The sequence below is a fragment of the Ostrea edulis genome, chromosome 1 (genome assembly GCF_947568905.1).
Source record: "Ostrea edulis chromosome 1, xbOstEdul1.1, whole genome shotgun sequence".
In the NCBI taxonomy this organism is placed as follows: Eukaryota; Metazoa; Mollusca; class Bivalvia; order Ostreida; family Ostreidae; genus Ostrea; species Ostrea edulis.
The window spans coordinates 1,245,470-1,269,994 of NC_079164.1; the positions used below are offsets into that span (position 1 = coordinate 1,245,470).

Genomic DNA, 24,525 nt, shown 5'->3' on the forward strand with positions numbered 1-24,525 from the left:
TTCCCTTTTTCTTGTCAATGCAACTTCGCTGAAAACCGATCAATAGAATTTCGTGAAACTTTGTAGTCAATAAGGACACACTGTTTAGATGTGCATATTCCTCGGAAAATTTGATTCAATAATTTTTCTGGGAGTTATGCCCCAGCTGAACTTAGAATTTCGAGCCATCTGTCCTCTTGTCAGCGCAACTCCTCCGAGACCATTCAACAGAATTTCATGAAACTTTGTGGTTCATAAGGACACACTGTGTAGATGTGCATATTTTCAAGAAATTCTGATTCAATCATTTTCCTGGGAGTTATGCCCCCTATCGAACTTTTTGAGTCCGTCTGTCCTGTTCTTGCAGTAATGGATAATATTATCATTCATTATGTGAGACATTGTCAAGCAATGTTGGAGCGTGGGGTATGTGAGCTTGCTCACATCTGCTTTCTATTTTCATAAGTCATAATGGTTTTGAATATGCATAAGTATGAAGTATTTGAAACGGGGTTCTGGGGATGACTCCCCACTCTCTCTGTAATTTCTGCTTCCCTTGTTCATAATAAGCCTTTTGACTTTACAAAATACTGACCTGATCGCATAATTACATGAAATATTTTCCGTTCCGTGTTTTAGCAACTCCATTATCATTTGTCTTTAAATATTCCAATTAAGGATGGAAAACGCAGACAAATACAGGATTATCAGTACCAGCTTTTAATTGCGTAAACGAGTTTAAACCGGATGCTATGGGTAAAAGTCAGCTTGAGCATGCACAATTGTACATTTTCACTGGAGCCAGTCCGAACATTGCTCGTCCTTTTTCGGTCAAGTAACGAACTTCTCGACTTCACAGAGAAGGGCGTACGATGTTCCGATTTCACCGGAGCTTGATGTCACGACCTTTATTGATACGACCCAACACTGTTGCACGTGACTGTGCAAATGAGGAAAAGTCAGTTTTTACATGCGCAAATACACGATTACTGGAATCAGCATTGTCTCATTCAAAACAATGTTTAATAGTAGACATGGCTACATAATGTATCCGTTATACAGCAGGTAGATGTATGTAAATATTTATCTGGTTTGATAATGCTTTATGAATAATATGAGTATATAAATCCATTCACAATAAATTTATATTATTGCATTTTGAATTAGCGATGAAGATGATTTCTAACAAATATCGCATGTATGTATTCCGAAGTTACCGGTCGTAGTTACATTTTGATAATTTCTCTAAAACAAATGCAACCTCTTTTTTGGCTACTTTTGACACCCCTTTCTTCCCAACATTTTTGATATGGAAACGAAGTAGGGTCTCCGCCAGAAACTGATGACGAAATTCGAATCGTTTATCATCCATCTCGCTTTCTACTAGGTATTTCGCCAGAGTTTCATTCATTTCAATAACATTGCGATTTTTAAAAATCCCAGAATTCTTAACGTTCAGTTTATTACATGAACGAGCCACTTCACTTCGATTCATTTCATCTCCTGAATTTCCGTCAGTACCCCTGGCATTCAATTTATCACTAGTACGACTCCTAGCATCGTCCTCCACTTCATTCCGGTTCTTTTCAGCATTATCATCGACATAATTTCCGCCAGCACTTTCTCCATTTCTATCGCAAACATCAGTCCCTACATTAACATTATTGGTTTTATTGTAACCGCTGTCCATTGTTTCCCCGTGTAACGCACTATTCTCCGGCTCTTTCGACATTTCTGAATGTTCACTTGTCGTGGGTGTCGGTATAGTTGCCTCGTCTGATGTCTTCGAATTAGTTTTGTTTTCAGTGTTTTCCTTTGCATCAGAAGTATAGTAGCCTTTTCTGTCTTCTTTTTCTTTTCCAGACTCACGGCTCTTCGGATCTTCACATTCCTTCTTTAAAATGTCCCACTTTTCTTTACTCACATCTTTCAGATCCACAGGACTATTGCATACAGCATAAATGAGAGTTACGTATACATCAACGTGGTCTTTGAGAAGTTGGAGAAATCTGTCTTGTAGAACTGACGTTGGATCTTTAAAGAAGGCATTAGTATTTTCCTGTAGGAATGGATCTCTCAGAATCAAATTGATCAAAAGCGGGAAGCCAACTTCATTACACACATTCGGTATTGTAAAATATTTGGTAGGTTTCATTTCATCTCTAAAATTTTCTTTTTTTGTTTGTGAATCATAGTTTTTATCAAGAGTCATGCCATCTGTAATATTATCACAGGGATTGTTTTGTTCATATTTGAAGAACGAATCAAAACATAACACTGCTTTATATTTTTGTGGGTCTCTTTTGCATTTATCAATTAATGTCTTCATATATTTTGAAGTGTCATCTTTATTTTCATCGTCTTTAATTTTCCAGATTCCGAAACAATCATCCCAGAAAACTAGCCCACCGTCACTTGAGAATCTCGGAGCGTTTTTTTGTTTTCCTCTCAGATGCACGACTTTATAATCCGGAAACTCATTCCTCACCAAATGGGTTGCTACTGTGGATTTCCCACATCCGGTTGCACCATAAAGAATTACATATCCTTCTGTCTTTACTTTTTCAACTGCTTCACTGTATGTTTTAGGTTCTATGAATTTCTCTGAAAAACAAAACCAACAAGATTTTCACTTTTATATCAATGTATTTAGCTCTAAAACTTCATAGTTATTTCGGATTTCAAACATTTCGGTTGAGCATCACTGAAGAGACATTATTTGTCGAAATACGCATCTGGTGCATCAAAATTGGTACCGTATAAGTTTTACATAATAGCGGTGTATAACAGGCAGTGTAATAATCGATTTCTTTCATCAAACACCAGTATCAAAGATCATCTCCCCATTCATCTAAACTGGAATTTAATTGGAAAGACGACAATTATAACTCGAATATAATTATTTCAGAGGGAAGAGGGAGTATTGATGAATACTTTCAAGGTGTTGTAATCCACTTTGAAAAGAAAAATACATAATACATGTATATGTGAATCAAATGTATTCATCATAGGACGTTAAAAAAGAATATTGAGCGTGGAGAATTCGATTCACCACCAATCGCATCGAAATATAATTCTAAGCACGTCCAAATTACAAGTATGGAATTATTTTTTCGGAATATTCCTTTGATGGAATGGATTAAAAAATATGAATTTGGTTTTTTTCAAATTTCATTTTAATATGGAGTAATGATCAACTGATAGGTGGAAAGTGATGTTAACAGTTATCAATTTAGAAATTCCTTTAAATAATACAGAAGTAAAAGGTGAAGAGAAAACTCAGTGATCAATCTCATAATTCCTATAAAGAATACAAATTTACAAATAGGTCAAACGCAATCCCTGGACATACTAGAGGTGGGATCAGTTACCTAGGAAAAGTAAGGATTACCCGTCACAGCGACACCTTAATTTGATCAGGTACACGCCTTGTAATGATCTATATACTGCAATACCTTCATTTACTGCTTAGTGAAAGGTGAAGATAACGAACAGTGACCAATCTCATAACTCCTATAAGGGATACAAAAAAGCAGTTGGGCCAACACGGAACTCTGAACATACAAGAGGTTGGATTATAACGACCATAGAATTGGCGAAATGCTAAATTTTAACGAGACTGTTGAAAAAAGGATATGTTACAGAATTATAAGGATCTAGTTTGCCGATATAACATACCAAGGGGTCAAATGTTGTCTGACGTCTTTCATAACTGATTTTGACAACGAATAACTCGTTTACCTGATCAAGATATAGGACTCACGGTGGGTGTGATCGGTCGACAAGTCGATCGGTCGATGCTTATTCCTTTTCGGTTCCTGGTGCCACCTCTTATATATCCAGGGGCCCATGTTTGCCCAACTCATTATTTACTATTGCTTATAGGAGTTATGAGATTGATTGCTGTTCCTTATCTTCGCCTTCCATATAATACTCATGGCAGGTGTGACACGTTTTCATTCTTATAGACTGCTTGATAAATGCAAGGTGAAGATAACGAACAGTGATCAATCTCATAACTCCTATAAGCAATACAAAATAGATAGTTGGGCAAACACGGACCCCTGGACACACCAGAAGTGGGATCAATTGCCTAGGAGGAGTTGATAAACCTTCTATTTTCTAAATATTGCTACGTTCATATCCTATTAAATCATTAAAGTTTAGTTAGCTAACGGAAATTCCATGTCTGAACACTTTGCCGACATATTCCTTTGCTTGCACACATTCCTACACATTCCTTTGCTTACGCACAATGTACAATAGATAATAGACAAGATTCTGGTTCGTATGTGCATGGGAATAATTGTTGCCTTAGAAAAGTTATATTTGATTGGTCTATTCTAGCTTAAGTCAGTTATGCGCACGCAGCTCTAACATTTCAATTAATGTCAAAGATATATACAAATCTAAAAACAAATTACTTATAGCTCAAATTAAGGCACAGCTGCAGAATATGAATAGCAAATCCTCTTTTTCGTATAGGGTCCAAAATGTTGTGGCGTAATTTAATCAGATACTAGTAATAGTCCGTCCCTCACATTGAACGTTTCCAACAAACTGAATGGTATTACATATCTGCTCTCGGAAAAAGAAAAATCTTGCAGCGAAAGATAATTCGGTTGATGCAACAAATGTGAGATATTTTTTAGTTTTGTTTTACTGTTGGTTGTTTGTTTGTTTGTTTGGTTTTTTTTTGTCATCATAGAAAGGTAGTTTGAATAATATTATTTGTGGTATAAAATTTACCATTGCTTTTCACATCTTTCTTAAGATTATCTTCTGAGACATTCTCTGGATGAATTACAGTGTTACCCTCCATGTCTGCATTGGTTTCGGCTGTGGTGGTATTCCCGACGTCCATGAGAAACCAAGTACCTTCTTCTGTTTCTGAATAACAATAAATATAGATGATGCGTTAATAGTTCTCTCCATGATTCATTCAAGACATTATAGATTATATGGTATCCCCTCTCTCTACAAAGACTTCGATAGTGAAAAATTATTACACAGAAACTTTTCTACCGTGTATTGGATTTTGTACCGATAGAACACATTTGACCAAGATAATCATTCAAACTCTTTAAAAATATGAGGTTATCATTTAAATGTTATGGGGAAATCAATTCATAAACACTTCCTATAAAGATGAATTTCATAATCATAAAACGTAGACAAGGAATTTGAGATATTCATAAAGTTGTAAAAAATCTATTTAATAAATGTGAAAAAAATCATGTATCAAAATTATTTAAGTAAAATTTGTCAACCGGCAAATTCTTCTGATATACCATATTATTTATCAATTTGAGAAAGGGGTACTAACAATTTTAATTAACATACATGTATTGCAATAAAGTTTCTCGGAGATTTAATTGAATAAGTTGGAAAACGCCGCTTGGTAGTATATATATATATATATATATATATATATATATATATATATATATGCTATAATGATTTACCACTGTGATTTGGTCTGAAAAGTTGTACATGAAAAAGTGAAGATAACGAACAGTGATCATGATCAATCTCACAATTCGTATAAAAAATAAAAATTGAGAATAGGGCAAACATGGACCCCCAGACAAACTAGAGGATGAATCTGGTACCTAGGAGGAGTAATTATCCCATGTCGACCAGTCACACCACCTAGGAGGAATAAGCATGATAACAGCATTATGGAGTAGATATATATACTAGTTCATATATGTAGTGGAACAAAGTATATTTATGTATCATGACCACGACAGATATGACCGGTCAACAGGGGATGATTACTCCTCCTAGGTACCTGATCACATCTCCGGTATGTCTAGAGATCCTGAGTACCTCTTGCTTTTCGTAAGAAGCGACGAAATGGGGCAATCCTTTGAATTATACCGCAAAAACCAAGATCCCGTGGAAAAGCAAGTATGACACGATAAATATACCTTCCTGCTCAAAGACCGTAAACGCCTAAACTTTGCAGGCCTTCACCGGCAATGGTGACCTCTCTATATGATTGAAAAATTCTCGAGCAGGTACAACCAACCAACCGTATTTACCTTATTCTTTATTTTGTATTCTTCACAGGGGTTATGAAATAGATCAATGTTTGTTATCTTCACTTGCAATGAATGTGGTATAGAGAATTCTTGCCTTCAGTGTATCTGTTAATGGGTTTACTCTTCATCGAATTTCTACGTGCTCTAAACAAAAGAACAAGGAACGTGATAACAAATACAGGAAGGATGATTCCAAGAGCTATCGATAAGGTGGGCAGCCAGGGCTTTACGTTCTGCTCCTCTTCAGCAGGTGGTTTGGACCTGTAAGATATAATATATATAATTATCAAAATGACGATTTCTTCTTAACTATGTGTGAGAATATTGTAAATCATTACAAACCTACCATGATATGGATGATGTGGTACTATGTGTGAGAATATTGTAAATCATTACAAACCTACCATGATATGGATGACGTGGTGTTGATTGCTTCAGTAGTTGTCGTTTTTGTAGTAGGTCTGAAAAAAATTAAATATGCCATTCACATACAAATGCTTTCTCTAGTTGACATCATTGTTTGATTCTTGTGGGTTTGTGTTTTTTCGATATTTTTTGATGACCTGCTTCATATGAAATAAAACAAATTCGTTTAAATAGATCATACAGGGTATATTGTATTAATGTAAATCATACCTGGTAACTGTTCTAAAGCAACTTGGATCTATGAAAAACAAAACAGATCGTAAATCGTTTATATGTATATATCATGTAAACATGGGGGGGGGGGGGGGGGGGGGGGGGGTGGGGTGGGTGTAGTTCCGAAGTCACCAACCCTGGGCTACGTAGAAAATAGATATATCCAGTTGTATAAGAACTTATGTTAGTCCATAGTTTAAATTGGTCTCCTTAAAATACATGGGGTGGACCCCATTTGTTTGAGTGTGTGTATCCGCTTATATACATGTGACTGCGCTCGCTCTAACGACAGCTTCCTTCCCAAATTTCTGGGTCCCACACGGTAGTTAAAAAATCTGGATGTAGAAAGGGTAGAATCAAAAGAAAGCCATTACGCCTGAATTTGTGAAAATGTGCCGACGTCAATTAGAAACTTAGAAAAAGAAGATAAATGTGGGTCGTATCTCCGATAGGTTTCAAAAGCGTACTATGAATAACAAGAGGGGAAAATATGAATGGCGAAAAATGATGTCAACCGACAAAAATGACCAATATTTCCATCATAAAAATCAATATAACAACATAAAAATATTTTACCTTCGGGTCCTCTTGCTCCCTACCCTTATAATTTCCGTTAAAACCATGAATACACATGTATGATATATTAATTTTATATTGTTTAAAGTCCCTCTCCAAAATGTTTCACTCATATGGAGACATGAGTCACCATTATGAAGAGGCGTGAAATTTATGCTTAAGCTCGGCGCTTACGGCCTTTGAGCAGAGGGGGATCTTTAGACATGTATGAGATTCGCTGTATTAAAACTAACACACGGCGTGTGGTAGATACAATGAAATAAAAACAACATACAGCGTGTGACAGATACAATGACATATTATACGTTTTGGCTTCTTTGGAACATAACATTTCTAAACATTTGTTTGTGAAATAACTTTGTTGACCATTGTAATAGGTTAAAGTGCGCGCCATGAGTAACTGTACATAGGACCACAGGATAGCTGTATACTTACATTCATTTTCACGCAGGTAGTCAACCTCGCGATATACACCTGTTATCAAGTGTGTAGACACTAAATTACATTCATAAATGAAAGAACAGTGATTAATCTCCTACCTCTTATAAGGAATACATAATAGGGAGTTGGGTAAAGACGGACATAATATCAAATAAATGTCTGGGATACATGTACCAGTTGCGTAAAAGTCAGACACGCATTGAGGATCCTCTCGTTTAAAGATCTCAAAAATTATTCATTATGAGTGTCATATTATTCAAGCACCATTAACATAACTTTAAAAAAAATATCTTTACCTTTAAAAAAATATCTGACACATTTGAAATCATGTTACTCTTATTTCAGCAAGCCTGGAACGTCACGGTATGGTTGTTTATAAAATGACTCCCCCATGTTAAACTCGTGTATATCCATTCACCATTTACATACAATACATTATGCATGCACAGTCACTATCGCAATAGACGCCTGGATATTTATCAAGTGTGTGTGGCACGAAAACTTACATTTATAATTAGCATTGGACAAGTACACTGCCTCCGGACATCCAGCTAAGGCTCCTGGACACAGGATCACGTCAATCGCCGACACCTTGGAATTGAACTCCGGGCAGTAATCTGTTAACAGCCACCAATAACTTTAAGGATTATAATGAAAAATAAAGAGTTCTAAAAGAAAGTGTGTAGATTTTATTAAAATGCTTCCTTGATTTGGATCAAATCAAAAGCTGCAAACGAGCACATGGTAGTATTACGTGTTTATATTTAAGAAATAAAAGGAAAAAAGAACACGCCACTATATAGTACCCGGATGTAGTACACACCCTCTTGTAATTTAAAAAAAGAAACGATTCCAAATATTTACATTTTACATGCATTTCCGTTGGAATTCCCTGCCGTTAAACTAAGCACTTTATCAATATGATAGTGCGCTTTTGAATTAATGAAAACGACCGATCTGTCACACACACACACACACACACACACACACACACACACACCTGTTATCGCACCTGCATTATCTAGGACTACACTGTATGTTACCTTTCGGAAGGGATCCAACAAGCTAATCTCAATGTAAACAGAAATAAAGACAGCTATGATTTAATTCTATAGAAATATCTACCTGGTTGAATCCAAATATTCGATTCACAGAATGTGACGTAACGCCCTTCCTGGTCCTGCATACAATGATAGACTGTATCGCCACCACATATATAACTGTTCGACCGCGCCTCCCAGTCCTGTTGATTATCAGGACATCTTCGCTGGTACTCAAACAAAATACCGGATATTAAAACAATCTGAGATAGGTGGACCAGTAGGAACAAATGAACCACAATAGCCGGGGTGTTTTTCGTACCGTGCATGTTGAATCGAAAAAATGCAGCGACCTATATACCTGTAAAATTACCCTGCGTCACAGTGTGCTAGATTGTTACCAAGTCATGTGACCATGGTATGACTCTATCTGCATATTTGTGTAGGTACAGAAATGCCCCGTGCATTGTTTAGTGTGAATGATACAGTTGTACTTTTGTAAATACCGTTACACCAAGTATGTAGTTTGTTTGATGTAAAGCTAACCTCTCTATGAAAGAAATGCAGTTATGCCAGCATTGAGCGATTTAACAACAGTACGAAAAATTGAAACGAAACGACAAATATACATGTAATATCTGAATTAAAATAAAAGTACTGAGAGTCGCTAGGCTTGACTTGTATTGATGCTGGGTGGATTAACAAATTATGATTGCTAAGTAAAGGAAAGAATAAAATGTTAGAAGTTTGGAACACTTTTCTAAACAATTATAAATGCATGCTACATGTACACTAGTATTTAAGTTGGGGAGATCCTTATGAAATATTTTTCATGAAACGGAAAAATGAAAATGTTTTATGATAATCGATATAGTTGTTCGATCATTATTGTAAAAAAAAAAAGAAGATTTATAATGGCCACACTTGCAGTGATATACATATGCATAAAACGTTTGCTGGAATAAACTGCAAACTCGTTTTCATATGTGAAAAGTTAACCTTTTTATCAAATGACATCTAAAACGAATAATATTTGGTTTTTCCTCAACACAATGTTACCACACAATACCACTCAGAGATACATTTAATTTAAAACCATTAACCCAAAAGAATTTTCATTCCTCTGATAAATTGTTAGAAATATGTCTCATCATTTCATACCGATCAAATGTAATTGTATTTCTAGACAATCTCAAGAAAGTTCTCAAATAATTCGAAAACAATTCTAAATCATTTGATAAGTTTTCACTTACTTGCCTCATATCATTCCAATGTCCTCAAATGATTTCAAAGGCATTTTCATTCGCCTGAGGAAATCGCAAAAGTATACCTCATTATCTAAATCAAATCAATATATCTCGCATTCTGAAGAATGTTAAATCGAATTAATCCCACTCAGATATTTTTTTATTTACGAAATTTAGCTTGTATTTTTCAAAACTATTTATAAATTCTAATCTGCTAGTACCACATTCTTAAAACATGTGAATGTTAATTTCCTTTTCTCAAACACTTTCACAATAATGCCTAGAACTTGTATTATATTCATGTATCCAAACGATGACGCCATAGGTGAGGGTTTTTTAGCTCCCCCCCCCCCCCTTCGCATCCACTGTACACTATGAATATCTATATATGTTATCATAAACCAATAACTCCTTTATATGACCTAGAAACCCAGTATTTGAGGTGTCCTGCCTCTAGTAGCGTATTGCCAGGGTAAACGAGGAACTCTTTTATGTACATTGTAGAATAAAAAATACCTTGAGCTATGTTTTTTGCTCCTTTGCTTACATAAAACATTGAAATCAAATTTCTGAATTTAACAAAATTATCACAGCCAATGCTTTACCCTGTTTCTAATTATACACAATAATGTACTATATAACATTATTTTCTTTATTGATAATTGATACATGTATATGATTTTGTAATTGCTGTGCTATAGATGTGTCCAATCCAGGGGCCCCTGGCACTCTAGGCGAGAATTAAAATGGGGGCACTTGATAATACAAAAAGGCGTAGATTTATATAATTTTAAAATAATTCCAAAACAATATTCTGTTTTTCTATAATGTTCATATAACACTTCACTCTTCTCAATTTACTAGAACAGAACAAAAATATCTAAAAATTTTATAGTGGATTTGTAAGATAATTGTATCAAATTTGAAAATCAAACAACAATATCTCTAAATTAAAAGTTAGGGTTTAGATATGTGTGTTTAGTAGTATCATGCCAGTAAAACTGCTATACCAGACTCTGAACGAAAGTGTAATACACAACAACGCCCACAGGCCTCGTCACTGTTTTCATTTTCTTATCAATGCAATGAATATATGCTTATAGGAGTTATGAGATTGATCACTGTTCGTTATCTTCTACTTTCATTTATGATGTATGATAATGTGAGTTATCATCGGAGGTAGATGAATCGTTTTATGCAGTCAACAGTAGATATTGTTAATCTGTCTCCAGTCGTTTATTTCATACAAATCACAGGTAGGATACTCGGTCCAATGATTGATTGAATACTGTTTACCGTCCATCTCGAGAATGAAAAAAAGAGAGCAAAAAAACGAAACACGGAACAGAAAAAAAACCCGGATCGGGAAATTCCAAAAATATAAATCATATAGTTTAATTAACGAAATATAACATAACAGGTATATTTTGTCTTTATATATGCATTAATGAATATCAATGCACATTAATTTATATCAATGAAAATATGATATGTTATTCAATTATTGTACACAATGTATTAAAATTTCCTCTGCCACAACACTAATAATCAGACCAAGCTGATATTAATCTAGTCAAAATGGATGGTTAGAAATGACAAATGCAGCGAAGACAAACTTGAAACATGTGTTGTACGTGGTTATACATAGTAAAGATCGTGTTCCCCACTTAATATCTAACATTCTAATTTTTGAAAGAAATATAACGATATATGACGCAGTGACCAGTCGGTATTCATTGGAACAAAATTTCCAAATTATTCACAGTACATTAACAAATGCCAGTAGTCCGTTAATGGATCGGATAAAAAAAAAGTTTCTTACTTTTGTTCTTTTCTTTTTCGAGGAGGGTGGGTGGGGTGAAAAACTCATTTTGTATGTAGCTGTTCACTTATATCTCTGCTCACGCTGGATTGCAATACTATTATAAACCCTTAATTAAATCTTCAAAAGTCTATATATATCCTAGAAAAAACCAAAACTGATTTTTTTTTACTGTGTTCAAATTTCTCAGAGGTCATATTCATAAGAATTGCAAGCCTTATTTCATGGGATGGCTACCTGTAAAATGCAAAACGAAATCGAAAGGAAACGAAATCTACCGAAGCAAAACGAAACCTACCGAAACGGGTACCCTTATTTCATACGACATGCCTGCTGTTGTAGGCACGGTGAAATAAATACAGTACGTATACTTTGGAGTATTTCTAAGAATTCATAATTTTTATGAATGTACACTATAAACGTACAAAGATTTATTTTCAATTTTTAAACATTAAATCATGCATGTGCTTTAGTTATGATATTACAGCTTGGAGATAATGAATTTGTTTAAAATGTGACGTTGCTTTCGTGATTATATTTTGCCATAATTTATGACGTTATAAGTGTAACGTAAAGTGACACCAGTACCGTGCGCTTAGTGTGCAGCCGTTCTTGGCACATTAATTTTGACTGCGGATAACTCCGTTTACCTGATCAGGATGTAGGGCTCACGGCGGGTGTGACCGGTCAACAGGGGATGCTTACTCTTCCTAAGCAACTGATCCCACCTCTGGTGTGTCCAGAGGTCCGTGTTTGCCCAACTATCTATTTTGTATTGGTTATAGGAGTTATGAGATTGATCACTCTTCGTTATCTTCACCTTGCATTTACAAGCGGTAAAACCATTTCTTCTTAAAATATCCTGCACCACAAATTAAAGTTTATGCCTCATTAACACGGATACGCATTACTATTTCCGTGTGAACAAGGTTCAGATTCAATTCGCATTAACTTACGTTTAATGCGAATTAAATTCTTCTTGTGAATGAGACATTAGGCAAATGCTTGTATAAAAGTTAATAAAGTGTTTTACAAGAAAATTGTAATTGTGGCACTATGACAGCAACCCCTATAAGCAGAGAATAGAAAGAATAAGTTATCAAATGGCTATCACATTTTCATGAGAGAGAGAGAGAGAGAGAGAGAGAGAGAGAGAGAGAGAGAGAGAGAATAACTGAACAGAGAAATGGGTTGCCATTGTAACTTATCTTTTCAATGCTGTTCTCAGGAGGATGGACACCTCTTATTCATTGGAATGGCTTGTAAAATTTCTCAACGCAATACCAGAGAAGAAATAATAATATTTGAAAGGTTATTTTGTTTCGGTATTTTATTGTTTCATTATCAATTTTTTATATTATTATTTGTCGAAATGCGCATATGGTGCATCAAAATTGGTACCGTATAATTTTTACATTAGAAGCCTCTGCTGGTGGACTGTTAGTCCCCGAGGGTCTCTACAGCCCAGTAGCTAAGTATTTCGTTACTAGCTTGAAAATACAGATGTATATTTAATTGCTGGGAAATTAGTTTCAAAACAAGATGTACTGTGAGCAATACTCACTACGAATACCCCCCGCTTACCCCAATCTCCCAAAAGGTGTTGTTAAGGTAACTCCATACTCGCAGTTTTATCTGATACATGTTTAAAATGTGTATTTATTTCCATTCATTAGAGTTAAAACTAACAAATTATCAAATAGAATATATAGGTCATCACACTTTTTAAGATGTGAGACATACATAAACAGAATCATATATCACCATCAGAAAATTGCAATTTTCCTTAAACAGCGTTATTAAAATTCCATACAAACTGGTTATAACGATATAGTAGCATTCATAACAATTTCATGAAACTGAATTTTCACAAAAAGATATAAAATTTCTGTAAAAACTAAAGGAAATCATCGCATAATGGACTTGATAAAGAAATCAATAGAGACAGAGTTATTGCCCTTGGATTCAATATTTTGAAACTATCATTGATTATTCATCTATAACTTACACTTTTGAAATATTTTATTTTTAGCAAGATTTTTTACAATAGTTATAGGAAAAGACTCCAACAAAATTTATGTTCCTATCATGCATAAATCTAAATAAATCATTGATTTTGCAAAATCTGATGACATCACAGGAGGGTGGAGTTACTTTAATTAATAGGTACAAATTACCTCTTTCCTGAGTGTAAAAATATGGTATGCCTTTGTAGAAGAAAATAGAAGATATAGTCCGAACACAAATCCATGGCATCAACCTATAATTTTGACCTTGGGATCAAAGGTCAAGGTCATAAAGGGGTCATGAATGTACATGACACATAGTCGCATGGTGATACATCCATGTCTTATGGTATGACTATGTCAAAACTCTATAATTAATTTTGACCTTAAGGTCAAAGTTCAAGGTCATATAGGTCATGAAGGTACTTGACACATAATCTCATGGTGATACACTCTTGTGTCAAATATGGTATGCCTATGTCAAAGAACAAAGAAGTCATGGCCGTGACACGAATCCATTCTAAAAACGTTTAATTTTGATCTTGAGGTCAAGGTCATATGGAGGTCATGAAGGTACATGACACATCGTCTCATGGTGATACACTCATGTGTCAAATATGGTATGCTTATGTCAAAGAACAAGAAGTCATGGTTCGGACACGAATCCATTGTAAACAATCTTTAATTTTGACCTGAAGGTCAAGGGTCAAGGTGATATAGAGGTCATGAAGGTACCCAACAAATCGTATCATGGTGATCCACCTGTGTGCCAAATATGGTAAGCCTATGTCAAAGAACAAAGAAGTTATGGCCCGGACACGAATCTGGAGACAGACAGAAGGACGGACAGACAGAGTGATTCCTATATACCTCCTAGAACTTCGTTCGGGTAGAGGGGGGGGGGGTTATAATTAAGGATGATATCTCCCTCGTGCATAACTCTGATCCTTGGACGATTTTCGCTCCAGTTGGTTTTTTTTTTTGGGGGGGGGGGGGTACTCTAGTTTTCCTTTTAGCTGTTACAAGTATTTTGTCATTTCGAATTTCCAAAATTTCGGCTTGAGCATCACTGAAGAGACATTATTTGTCGAAATGTGCATCTGGTGCATCAAATTGGTACGGTATAAGTTTTACATTTGTATATAATAATGATTGGTTTTATGTAGCGCTTTTTCCAGCGTATGCTGGTCAAAGCGCTTTACAATGCATTATTACCCCGGCAGACCTTATATCAATCTAGAACTTTCTCAGCCTCTTAGGAAGAATATAATGCAAGCTGCGATTACAAGCGCTAGAGCACTAACATTTTAACAATATCTTTCACTGCCAGGTACCACTTTTACACTTGGGTGGAGTGAGGAAATTCATGTAAAGTGCCTTTCCCAAGGACAAATCGTCGGTCCTGCCGCAGCCAGGATTCGAACCCACGACCTTTCGGTCGAGAGTCTGACGGCCTAACCACTAAGACACCGACGCCAAATACAAGCACTCATTCATCAGGTAAGTATATACATGTATGTATAACTTATGAAGTATCTGAAACAGTGGAACATAAAAATGACTTTCCATTTTCAATGAAATTTATGCTGCCACATGCGATCACATTTTCATGAGAGAGAGAGAGAGAGAGAGAGAGAGAGAGAGAGAGAGAGAGAGAGAGAGAGAGAATAACTGAAGAACAGAGAAATAGGTTGCCATTGAAACTTATCTTTTCAATGCTGTTTTCAGGGGGATGGACACCTCTTATTCATTGGAATGGCTTGTAAAATTTCTCAACGTAACACCAGAGAAGAAATAATAATATTTGAAAGGTTATTTTGTTTCGGTATTTTATTTTTTCATTATCAATTTTTTATATTATTATTTGTCGAAATGCGCATATGGTGCATCAAAATTGGTACCGTATAATTTTTACATTAGAAGCCTCTGCTGGTGGACTGTTAGTCCCTGAGGGTCTCTACAGCCCAGTAGCTAAGTATTTCGTTACTAGCTTGAAAATACGGATGTATATTTAATTGCTGGGATGAAATGTAGAAATTAGTTTCAAAACAAGATGTACTGTGAGCAATGCTCACTAAGAATACCCTCCGCTTACTCCAATCTCCCAAAGGGTGTTGTTAATAGATATAAATTACCTCTTTCCTGAGTGTAAAAATATGGTATGCCTTTGTAGAGGAAAATGGAAGATATAGTCCGAACACAAATCCATGGCATAAACCTATAAATTTGACCTTGAGATCAAAGGTCAAGGTCATAAAGGGGTCATGAATGTACATGACACATAGTCTCATGGTGATACACCCATGTCTTATGGTATGACTGTGTCAAAACCCTATAATCAATTTTGACCTTGAGGTTAAAGTTCAATGTCATATAGAGGTCATGAAGGTACTTGACACATAATCTCATGGTGATACACTTATGTGTCAAATATGGTATGTCTATGTCAAAGAAGAAAGAAGTTATGGCCCGGACACGAATCCATTGTAAAAAAACCCTTTAATTTTGACCTTGAGGTCAAGGTCATATGGAGGTCATGAAGGTACATGAACTACCGTCTCATGGCGATGCACTCATGTGTCAAATATGGTATGCCTATGTCAAAGAACAAAGAAGTTATGACCCGGAGACGAATCGATTGTAAAAAATCTTTAATTTTGTCCTTAAGGTCAGCGGTCAAGGTGATATAGAGGTCTTGAAGGTACCCGATAAATTGTCTCATGGTGATCCACCTGTGTGCCAAATATGGTATGCCTATGTCAAAGAACAAAGAAGTTATGGCCCGGACACGAATCTGGAGACAGACAGACGGACGGACGGACAGACAGACAGAGTGATTCCTATATACCCCCCAGAACTTCGTTCGGGTGGGGATGGGGGGTTATAATTAAGGATGATATCTCCCTCATGCATAGCTCTGATCCTTGGACGATTTTCGCTCCAGTTGGTTTTTTTGGGGGGTACTCTAGTTTTCCTTTTAGCTGTTACAAGTATTTTGTCATTTCGAATTTCCAAAATTTCGGCTTGAGCATCACTGAAGAGACATTATTTGTCGAAATGTGCATCTGGTGCATCAAATTGGTACGGTATAAGTTTTACATTTGTATATAATAATGATTGGTTTTATGTAGCGCTTTTTCCAGCGTATGCTGGTCAAAGCGCTTTACAATGCATTATTACCCCGGCAGACCTTATATCAATCTAGAACTTTCTCAGCCTCTTAGGAAGAATACAGTGCAAGCTGCGATTGCAAGCGCTAGAGCACTAACACTTTAACAATATCTTTCACTGCCAGGTACCACTTTTACACTTGGGTGGAGTGAGGAAATTCATGTAAAGTGCCTTTCCCAAGGACATAACGTCGGCCCTCCCGCAGCCAGGATTCGAACCCACGACCTTTCGGTCGAAAGTCTGACGGCCTAACCACTAAGACACCGACGCCAAATATAAGCACTAGCACGCATTCACCAGGTAAGTATATACATGTATGTATAACTTATGAAGTATCTGAAACAGTGGAACATAAAAATGACTTTCCATTTTCAATGAAATTTATGCTGCCCTTGTTCGTAATACAAGAAGTCTTCTGATTTTACAAAATACCGATCATATCTACTATGCACAAAGTATTTGACGTTCCGTTTCATTCCACATTTAAACCACACCTGATGACTGTTTACAAACTTCCAAACCACGCGGATTTTATATCCTACGCTACGCATTTCAAAACGTGTCACAAAACATTTGCTTGGGAAGATTCTAATTAATTTAAAGAAATATAGGATAATGCGTCGGTATTTTGACAGCATGGAATTGCATGAGAAGAATCTTTTCAATCTCTACCCAGAGTCATTGTTCCTTACACTAATTGTTCTCAATACTATATAAATTTACCGATAGGTGTTGTTGATTTGAAGACTTTTGACTATTGTAATATTCGCTGGCGTATACGCGCCCAGTGATTAAAAAACAAAAAAAGAGGCCAACAGGCCTGATCGGTTACCTGAGTAATAATTAAAAGTGTCACTAGTCCAAAGGCTATGGAATCTAGAAAAGAAGCCCTGTTCTGGATATCTAAGCTAAGTTATAATATTCAGCAACAGTATAAAAGAATATAAAAAATAACTTTTCTCTAGTAATTGTCAACTTTCAGTTTCCCCTTTTTTCTCAACACCATTGATTGATTGTTTTGATGTTTTCCGCCACACTCAACAATTTTTCAGTTATCTGGTGGCGCCCAGTCTTTATTGGTGGAAGAGAGAACCCAGATACAATGTACCTGGGAAAAGACCACCGACCTTCCGAAAGTAAACTGCGAAACTTTCTCACTTACCGGCGCGAGCGGGATTCGAACCCGCGCCGACCAGAGGTGAGAGGCCGTGTAATTTTGAGCGTGATGCTCTAACCACTCGGGTACGGAGGCTCCTTTCTCAACGCGAAGAGAACCACTTTTCCTGTTCACCCCTTTAATTGCTAGCTTTTTTGTTTGCAACTCATCTTCCGAGTCCATTTTTGAATAGATGTAATTGTACAGTCCTTTTGTTAATTGGATACCGGTCGCTTTCTATTTTCATTAAACCGATCCGTTATCTCCCGTCAACGCTCTCTTCTGTGGGTTTTTATTCAAGCCGTTCTATATTTCGATAACATCGGAATGTCGCGGTAGGTTTCCTGCCTTGTCTAGACTAGGAATATTTTCTTTGGAATCCGGCGTTCTACACCCTTCTTAAAACTTCCTTCTGTAGGCCTGGACAAACCCAATGTTTCTGACACGTAACTAATGGGCCAACCATCTTGTAATAACTTCCATTTAGTTTGTTTTACTTTGTTCCTTTGCTCCCCATCTTGTTTCTATCGGTTCAGATTTGTTTACAATGTAGAACACAATAATGATAAGCGAAGAGAGTTGGGTAAACACGAACCTCTTGATATACCAGAGAAGGTATCAGGTGCCTTGGAGGAGCAAGCATCCCCTGTCGACCGGGGTGACCGCCCAGTATTCCGACGGTCCGGTAGTCCGACGGTCCGATAGTCCGACACTCCGATAGTCCGACGGTACGGTAGTCCGACGGTCCGATAGTCCGAAACTCCGATAATTTGTGGCCACATATAAGAGATCGCTATGTAATAGGCAGCAGAAAACAGGATTAAGTGCCGTGTGCCAGAGCGATTTTTTACGTCACAAGAGCAAAACATCGCACAGTGGGAAAACTTTGAACGGGTTCGACCTACATCGGGTACCTGTAAAGTGCGAAACGAAACGAAACGAAATCTACCGAAACGTAATCCACCGAAACGAGACGAAACAGATTGTATAACCGAACTCTATTAATTATAATAATTAAAAGTGGTGTATAACTGAACTCTATTAATTATGATAATTAAAAATGGTATCTTAAGCCCCTGTTAAAGTTACCACATATAAATAAAATTCGCCTCCCCATTGTGGTAAGCTTTCGGCTTGACAGATACAAAGTTTTAAAAGTTGGAAGAGGGTGAGTAAGCACAAAGTTCATATCCGAAGTTGATTGAATACCCTGTGCAATTAGTTTCGGATCCATAAAGTTCAGAACAGAGGGTTACAGTTCGGCATAAATACACGTTTCAGTATTTTTTGCTCTAAAGACAAATCTATGTATACATGTGGATATTGTGTATCTGTATGTAGTATATCAAACGGTGGTTCTGAGTATGTCTTCCCGTTCTCTTTGTAATTTCTGCTTCCCTTGTTCATAAGCCTTTTGAGTTTACAAAATGCTGACCTCATCCTGATATTATTGCATAAAAAATTCTGTTTTCCGTCCCGTTTTCAATTCCCCGTTCTAGCAACAAAACAAATGTATAGAGTTATATTTAGACTCACTACATATCAATAATAATTTTTAATAACACATTTATATATATTTTACCGAATTGCATTCATATAATATGGTATACTATCTAACCCTTTCCATTATTGAAAGTAATCGCACCTCAGCAGTTAGAGATAAAATAAAAGGTTAAGAGCTCTTCCTGCTTTCAAATTTCTCAGACACCACTTTCTTAAAACAATGTATCTATACCCAAAGGCGGATCCAACGCCAGCGACCCCACCCCTTGTTTAGTGTGTTTCGCCAGACCTCTGAGACTGTAACTCTCCGTTCTGAAATTTATTGATCTGAAACTAATTGCACATGTTATTTAATCAACTTCGGATATGTACATTTTGCTTACTCACCACTTCCCCCCTTTCCAGCTTTTAAAACTGTGTATCAGTCAAGCTGAAAGCCTACATCAAAGGAGAAACGAATTTTATTTATATGTGGTAATTTTCACAGGGGCCTAAGATATCATTTCTAATCAAAGAATTCCGTTATACAATCTATTTCGTTTCATTTCGGTGGGTTTTCGTTTCGGTAGATTTTGTTTCGTTTCGCACTTTACAGGTACCCACCTACATCTACATGTATATATTTCGGCATCGTCGGAAGCCCATGGTTGATTACGCTTCGTTCGTTTTTCCATCACCCGTGTGTTCATTTATTCCTACTCGCTGTGTGTGTGTGTCTGTATGTCTGTCTGTCTGTCTGTATGTATGCTGAATTTAAAGAACATTTTCATCGTGTCCTTATAGAGAGCTATGTAGATATACATATATATACAGATATATATAGGCTTGTAGGGAGGGCTGACAGCGGATACTCGTCAGGGACGTAGCAACAGAAGAGGGGGGGGGGGGGTGATCCCTTCCCCACTTTTTAAAAAACTTCCCTTTCTTCTTTTTTACATGTTAAAACTCTTTTTGGTTCGGCTGCCCCCCCCCCCCCCAATCCTTTCTGGCTGGCCCCCAGCTTTCCCCTTTCAAAAACGATGCCACGCGCCTGCTCGTGTCCCCTTAACACTTTCAAAAGTAGGGAGTGGGGACAAGAATATGTATGTGCCCCCTACTTACACTTCTGGGACCCCAAACGAGATCCTCATCTTTATATCAAATGTTGTTTGATAACATCCTCCCCTTAATTCTAGTGCAAGAAATTTCTGTTCAAAAATTGTTATTTGCTATAAAGAAAGGTATACCATAAAACATGCCGTAGGGGGGGGGGGGGGGGGGGGGGGGAGACTTGAGGCCTACGTCAAACTTTTAAGACTGAGCAGGGTGTAGGGATTCCTACCATTTTTAGCTTGTTATTTCAGGGGTTGGGGTGATTATGTAGGTTACCGTCGCCATCTTCATGACGTTTATGTGGAAAATTTTGGAATTGAATTCCATTTTAGCATGTGCCCCAATCTAAGTTTTGTGCTCTCCTACCAACACTTTACGGTATTTGACTATGGCATTCGCGTTGCCTTATAGCTAATAACAAATTCGTCCGAACAAATTGCTAATTCGTCCGAAAAAAATAGCTAATTCGTCCGAACGAATTACTAATTTGTCCGAATAAATAGCTAATTCGTCGGAACAAATTGCTAATTTGTCCGAACGAATGTCTATTTCGTCCGAACAAATCCATAATTCGTCCGAACGAATTACTAATTGTCCGAACGAATTACTAATATGTCCGAACAAATAGCTAATTCGTCCGAACAAATTGCTAATTTGTCCGAACGATTTTCTATTTCGTCCGAACAAATCGGTAATTCGTCCAAACGAACTACTAATTCGTCCGAACGATTTACTAATATGTCCGAACAAATAGCTAATTCGTCGGAACAAATTGCTAATTTGTCCGAACAAATAGCTAATTTGTCCGAACGAATAATATATTTATATATGGCCTTTCTACGCCGCCGTAAGTTCACACTTGAATGATTTTGGTCAGAAATTGATTGTCTGATTTATAATCAGACCGTGTCGATTTTGGCGGTTTCTGGTAATTTCCTTAAAATAATGCCTGACATGAATAAATTTTAACTTTATTAATTAACATTTTTGGTGATGGTCAACATGTCGGAGTATCGGACCTTCGGACTACCGGCCAGTCGGACTATCGGAGCGTCGGAATACTGGGCTTGAACCGTCGACCGGTCACATCCGCCGTGATCAAGTAAACGGAATTATCCGTAGTCAAAATCAGTGTGCCACGAACAGTCTAACAATCAGTACCAAAGATAGGGTGTATTGGCAAACTAGATCGTTATAACGACCATAGAATTTGTAAAATGCTGACTTTAGACGAGACTATTGGAACCCCTGCACCATCAATTTGTCAGTAGTCTGCTTCGATTTGAAAAATGACCATACGCAGAACAACTATAAACTACATATGTAGGTGACAATGGCATATTGCTACATAAATATGGGAAGTTTACGACGGAGAACTTGAAATCATCCCGTTTGTCATAAAGTAGAGTTGTTAGTTTGCCGAGAATATCTATTTTCAATGAATTATCTAAGTATGAAGCAGAAGTGGACGACTCTGTGGTGGACAACTGTCTTGCGAAAGAACGGGCTCAAAGCTATACAGCTTCATTTACAGTGCTGCTGATGAAATAAATAAATTTCATGCTTTGAACACAGACATTTCGTCATAAGCACTTTAAAGATTAGCCCAGTGATGATTGAGTGTCTTCTTAACTTTGACCAATTAACAAAAAATACAAATATGTTACATGGAAAATTATCCTATATGAGGATTTGCTTAATGTCTTATTCTACGAGTTGAAAGAGTGGGTTCCAAACCTTGACTTTTACGAAAACTGATCAATACATGTTTAAAGGGAATCCCTTTGTGGCAATTCTTTACTAAATAAAATGCTTGGCGCGCATATTCAAAATCTTGGCGACTGTGGAATATCTTCGGGGTAGATTTATGATACCCAAATCTTTCTGAATTTTATATTTTCTAGGAGTTCGCACTGAACCATTGTTATTGTTTCGAATAAACAATTCATCACTGCATCATAAATTAACTTTGGTGACGTCATCTCCAAAGGGAGATAAGTCATCATACTTGTATAATTATTTATACAAATGTAGATAAGTATGATCATTCTAAAGGAAGGCAACCATCAATGGACTGTAATCTCAGGTTCGACGCCAATTCGTTTTAATTACGTATCTATATCTTCAGTAATTAAAACAGAAACTTATTTTTCAGTATATAACTAAATTTATTCCAATTATCGTTTCCCATGACCTTTAAAATTTGTAAAGTAGTATTTAAAGATACATTATACATTTTCTTTACACCAAACATTTACATGAGCTGTTGCTACATCAAGATCTCGGCCCCCTGACCCCCCCCCCCCCCCCCACCCCCCACCCCCTCTGGTCACTGTTTGCTCTACTCCTAATTGTGTATTTTATGGGATCTATGGCATTGGTCGTTGTCAGCTGCATTACTGTGTGACACACAAGAATATTGAAAGAACCGACAGAAGCACCACAGAATTATCTTTCTTGATTGGCTTTCATGAGAGGTTCAAAATATTCACAACTATCACTCAAAGTCTAACTACATCGGGAGGCACTTTATAATTTCTGTTTTCAAATTACATTTTCAAATTCCTTCTTTTGAAGTTCTATGATTGCCTTCTCAAGTTGTATAAATAAAATCACGATGGTTGATGGGTGTCATTGTGGATGGATTGCTTCTATTTCATTCACCAAGTATTGTAAATACTAAGGTTAAAGATGAAGGTAACGGAACACGTCTACATTGACACATGAAACAAAATTTCCTGGAAATCTATTGTCATTTTAAACAGGGTTTCCCAGTCACGTGGATGATTTGAATTCATTAACATTAAGTAGAGTAACCCTTCCTGACCACGTGTTCTCACAATTCCTGTTTAATTGTTATAATGAACAGGTGAATATTACGAACAGTGATCAATCCCACAAACTTTGAATTACATGTATATTTAATCTCCAGAATACAACACTTCTGGATCTCATAGGAATTGATAGAGTTGTGCAATGTTTGTGTGACAGTGTAATTTCCACACTATATCTAAAGTTGTTTAATAATAATGATAACAATACTAGTAATGATAATAATCCTTTATCTAAGAAAAGGGTTATCTCGATTAATTTATGTCAAAATTTCAATTTTATATAAATGTACAGTTAACACTATCTCGACTTAGCCAATCAGGAAACAGATGAGATATTGACGTAGGAAAGCGTGACAACATTGTCATAGCATAGCTCTTATCCTTAGACGAATTTGACTCCACTTTTTTTGGCACGCTGATTTTGGCTATAATAGCTCTAAAAGTTCATTGTTATTTCGGATTTGCACTTATAACAAATTAATTCAATTCAAATGAATTAATTAAATTTAATAAAGGGATTTCTCATCCCGAGGATTAACATCCTCAAAACAAAAGAGGGTTGTAGAGTGCACGGTCTCTGCTCTCAGCCGCGGCACGATTCTGTGCTGAAGTGTCCAGGGGGGGGGGGGGGGGGGGTATGCATCCCTGGGTTTACATATGGATTCTTTACCGATAGGTTGTTGCCACAATATTGCATCCCTTGATGCTCTTCTTGTAAGTGTTTCCTAAATAGGTGAAGTTTGTAAAAGTTGAGAAACAGGTATTTGGGCACGGTGCTTGTGAAACTCGCTGTTCGTTATCTTCACATTCAGCATGTATCTCTGCTGGTGGACACTCTGTCCCCGAGGATAACTCGATATATGTCGATTCGATATATCCCTGTGAACTCGAAATAAAAGACACCAAGGAGTCGTCCACTTCTGCTTCATATTTAGATATCTTATTGATTGAAAGTAGATAATATGTTGACAG

General features: G+C 36.6%; 1 protein-coding gene across 1 annotated transcript; it reads right to left on the minus strand.

Moving 5' to 3' along the window:
* Positions 1 to 683: 683 nt before the first annotated feature.
* Positions 684 to 9,129, minus strand: LOC125664550 (uncharacterized). Its single transcript, XM_056153135.1, has 7 exons — positions 8,808 to 9,129; positions 8,189 to 8,299; positions 6,663 to 6,690; positions 6,431 to 6,487; positions 6,121 to 6,287; positions 4,729 to 4,869; positions 684 to 2,583 (listed from the first exon to the last, which is right to left on the minus strand). The coding sequence occupies exons 1-7, from the start codon at positions 9,049 to 9,051 to the stop codon at positions 1,193 to 1,195; spliced, it is 2,139 nt and encodes a 712-aa protein (XP_056009110.1). The 5' UTR covers positions 9,052 to 9,129; the 3' UTR covers positions 684 to 1,192.
* Positions 9,130 to 24,525: the final 15,396 nt, after the last annotated feature.

What these genes read in the sequence shown, in the direction of transcription:
- LOC125664550 (XM_056153135.1), bottom strand. Translation starts at nt 9,051, where the DNA reads ATGCACGGTACGAAAAACACCCCGGCTATTGTGGTTCATTTGTTCCTA. An exon ending in ACCACGTCATCCATATCATG is followed by an intron (nt 6,288 to 6,430) that starts GTAGGTTTGTAA and finishes TATATCTTACAG; the next exon opens with GTCCAAACCACCTGCTGAAG. An exon ending in GAAAGATGTGAAAAGCAATG is followed by an intron (nt 2,584 to 4,728) that starts GTAAATTTTATA and finishes TTTGTTTTTCAG; the next exon opens with AGAAATTCATAGAACCTAAA.